Source organism: Natrix helvetica (assembly GCF_964273705.1).
Source record: "Natrix helvetica genome assembly, chromosome: 2".
In the NCBI taxonomy this organism is placed as follows: domain Eukaryota; kingdom Metazoa; phylum Chordata; class Lepidosauria; order Squamata; family Natricidae; genus Natrix; species Natrix helvetica.
The window spans coordinates 272,725,797-272,729,509 of NC_138552.1; the positions used below are offsets into that span (position 1 = coordinate 272,725,797).

Below are 3,713 nucleotides of genomic sequence, written 5' to 3' on the forward strand. Positions count from 1 at the left end.
CAATTACTGCACATTGGAAAAGCAGGAGGAAAAAGACTAGATCACTGATGGTGAACCTTTTGGGGCTCAGTATGTTAAAGATTCAGAAAATACCTAACTTGAGCCTGCTGGTGTGTCATATATATATACAATACACATATACACATACACAAGAGAAATGATTATCCCCCCCCCCCAACAAAAAAGAATAGTTGTTGGGTGTTGGTGTAGGCCAGGGGTGTCCAAACTTGGAAACTTTAAGACTTGTGGACTTCAACTCCCAGAATTCCCCAGCCAGCCATGCTGGCTGGGGAATTCTGGGAGTTGAAGTCCTCAAGTCTTAAAGTTCTCAAGTTTGGACACCCCTGGTGTAGGCTGACATGTCATCAATATGCCTGTCATAGGTTTGTCATCAGTGGACTAGAATGAAATCCCATATAGGTTGCGCTTGCTGCATTGAATAGGTCTTCTATTGTAGCTGTTTTCATTTTGTTTGCAATAAAGGTTGATAATGGCCTCAGAGATCAGGTGTTGTTTGGATCTTTTTGCCATTTTTGTTTTTTTAAAATCATTAATCCAAATTAGGCAATGTATCCATTTTGCCAATGAAGGGAAATTGCATCTATTTATACCAACTGAGGGTTTGGCTTATCATAAGAGTACAGCTGCTGAAAATCCTTCCAAACTTTTTCTGATTTTGGAGATTTTGAATAAACACCACCAAGATGTTTACAAGTTCATCTGTGCAACCCTAAGGATCAGCAAGGTCACTTTTTAAGTGTGTACGCACACATATGCATATACAAATATAGTTCATATCACACTACCGTGTTCCCCCTAAAATAAGGATCTTATTTTCTTTTGACCCCCCAAAATAAGCATTTGGTCTTATTTTTGGGGAGGTCTTATTATTTTTGAGGTGCAGGAGGTAGCGAGCGTGGTCACCTCATGGCTGCCGCTGTTGCGCAATATTTTTCTGGGGAGGGCTTATTTTAGCGCATGCGCTCAAAAGCCTGATTGGTCTTATTATACAGGGAGGTCTTATTTTCAGAGAAAGAGGGTAGGGTTTGTTGGACAAGACTTATCAGTTTGGTTCACATATAAGATGAAAGCATAGATCAGATTTTACAAGCTACGTATGCTGGATTCACATACCTTGCTAGGACAAAACAAAGAAACTCCATTATGTCTTATCCCATTACTCTTAGTCCAAAAGAGCCGTCAAAGCTGTTAACAGGGTTTCCAAGCTAAAAGACTGCAAACGATTCTTGCCAGGCCTCATACAGCTGAGATGCCAGTTAAGATTCCCCCCTTGCTGCATATGCTATGGCCATGGATCGCTGTGGTTCCCCGGGACCATCCCAGATCACATCATTCATACTTTGTGGCTAACCACCGAAAATTATGCATACTTTAAAAATAGCAACAAGTAGAATACATCAGTTAGATTGCTGATAGACAATCTTAATTTAAAGCGAGGAGACAAAAATACAAGCTCCTCTGCCTCTTCTACGGACATCAAGGTGTTACTGTCCTATCTCTTGAAGCACTAGGACAGCAGTCTCCAACCTTTTGGGCATCAAGGACCGGTTCTGTGGAGAGAGGTTTGTCGCGGATAGGAGGGGGCATGGTTTCGTGTGCTGCCTGCATCCTGCGGATGGGGCTTCACTTGTTTGCACTGGTTTCTGGCATGCCTGTTCTGACCGAGGTTTGCCAAGAGCATGAGACAAACTCCTTGTCCCGGCAAAAAACCCTTTTATTAATTTGCTGCGAATTCTGCTCATTCACATCTGGCAAAGTCTTTCAAAGGAGGATTTACAGTCACAGACCTTATCTGACATAGGGAGCTGCCAGGCTGATATCTGCAAAACCTGGCAAGGAGTCTCGGAGAGTCAGGAACCAATTAATGGAACTAACTGTCTCCTGCAAACTCCACTCCCCTTTTGCTCCTCTTTTATTTCCTCTGGGAGGGGCCATTCATCATCCACATGTGTCCTTACTCCCAAGTCAACCCCTGTTCTTTAGTTGTTCCCATCTTCTGGCAACGCTGCGCATGCGCACACTGGAAACAGGCTCCAGCTGTTCATCTGCCTCACTGATATCTGCCTCTGAAGGCAGCTGATAACTGGCATACAGTCCTGGCCCCCTCTCTGCCTCCGACACAGATCGCTCATCAGAGCCTTCCCCAGACTCCAGGACTGGCCCATGTTCCTCCCCAACCTCCTCACTGTCTGAACATGAGACATGATAGCAGTGTTCCAACATCTCAGGGGTTGCCACAAAGAAGAGGGAGTCAAACTATTTTCCAAGGCACCTGAGGGTAGAACAAGAAGCAATGGGTGGAAACTAATCAAGGAGAGAAGCAACTTAGAATTGAAGAGAAACTTCCTGACAGTTAGAACAATTAATCAGTGGAACAGCTTGCCTCCAGAACTTGTGAATGCCCCAACACTGGAAGTCTTTAAGAAGATGTTGGAGAACCATTTGTTTGAAACGGTATAGGGTTTCCTGCCTAGGCAAGGGGTTGGACTAGAAGACCTCCAAGGTCCCTTCCAACTCTGCTATTGTATTGTATTGTATTGTATTGTATTGTATTGTATTGAATCTGCTACAAGCTCTGTTGTGGCTGCTGGTGGGTCACAACAATGTCACAGACCAGTGCCGGTTCATGGACCAGAGGTTAGGGACCCCTGCATTAGGAGACCAAAAATAAAAGCATACCCACCGAGAAAAAAAAGTAGCCCATTCTTAGTCTAGTCTAGTCTCCCACCTCTGCTCAGGGCTTCCGAAGCACGACAAGCTGCCTTCATGATGGCCAAGTTACCCCGGGGATAACCTGGGACATAGACCTCTGCTTCTATCTCCACGTCTTCCAATTCCAATGGTGCTGCCTGATCCTGATTTTCTTTGGCAGCCGGCTGTTTGCCCCGTTTCTGTGGTGAAGCCTTTGGGAAGATGCCCCGCAACAGTCGAAGCAGATGGACACGGGCTTCCTCGGCCTCCCCTCTCTTGGGTTCCATAATGATTCCTACTAGGGCGCAGGGGGATTTCTGGACGTATTTCTTCACCTGCTGCAAAACTTTCCGCAGTTCGGTCTCCTTGCCCTTTATGCAGGAGGCACGGCACAGAAAGAAGATGAGCTGGCATTGCTTGCCACCAAAAGGGCAGGTGACACCAGGCTCTTTCAAAGCATCGGCAGGGTGGACTGAGTGACAGGAGGAAGAGAACATGTCCTTAACAAAAGAGGCCATCATCTTATGGATGTCCCTGCCTTCCAGGGTCTCCCCAATGAGAAGAACCTCAGGCCTCCCCCCCACCTTCTGCACCAGGATCTGAAAATCCTGTAAGATCTTGTCCCCGGGGCCTGGGATGCATATTGGTGCAGGAAGCTGTTCCGAGCCCTGCCCCTCCTTGGTCATGTCCTGCTTTCATGGAGTCTCTGTCCAGCTGCCCTGAACTAACCTGGCAAGGCCTCTAGGCAAACCCCCTCCCCCCATGATGTCACAATGCCCAAGCTCAGCTTGTAAACCTGGATCAGCCTGTCCCAAAGACCAACGGTAGCAAAGTTAATTATTTAGCATGGGATTGAAGACAAATTGTTATCTAGCTAATGGAGCCCAGATGGATTCTTTCTAAATAAGAGCATCCCTAGTTAGAACTAACTGTTACTATCAGGTCTGAGGTGGGCTGCAGCCAAGTCAGTCAAACATAGCAGATCCCAAAGCCTTGCAACA

At 46.3% G+C, this 3,713-nt stretch overlaps 1 protein-coding gene across 1 annotated transcript; it reads right to left on the reverse strand.

Annotated features, from left to right (window-relative positions):
* Window positions 1-2,732: 2,732 nt before the first annotated feature.
* On the reverse strand, window positions 2,733-3,398 carry LOC309387459 (uncharacterized protein C2orf72 homolog; the record flags this gene model as incomplete). Its single annotated transcript, XM_081943940.1, has 1 exon — window positions 2,733-3,398. One exon carries the CDS (start codon window positions 3,396-3,398, stop codon window positions 2,733-2,735), a length of 666 nt encoding a protein of 221 aa, XP_081800066.1.
* Between the last annotated feature and the right edge of the window lie 315 nt (window positions 3,399-3,713).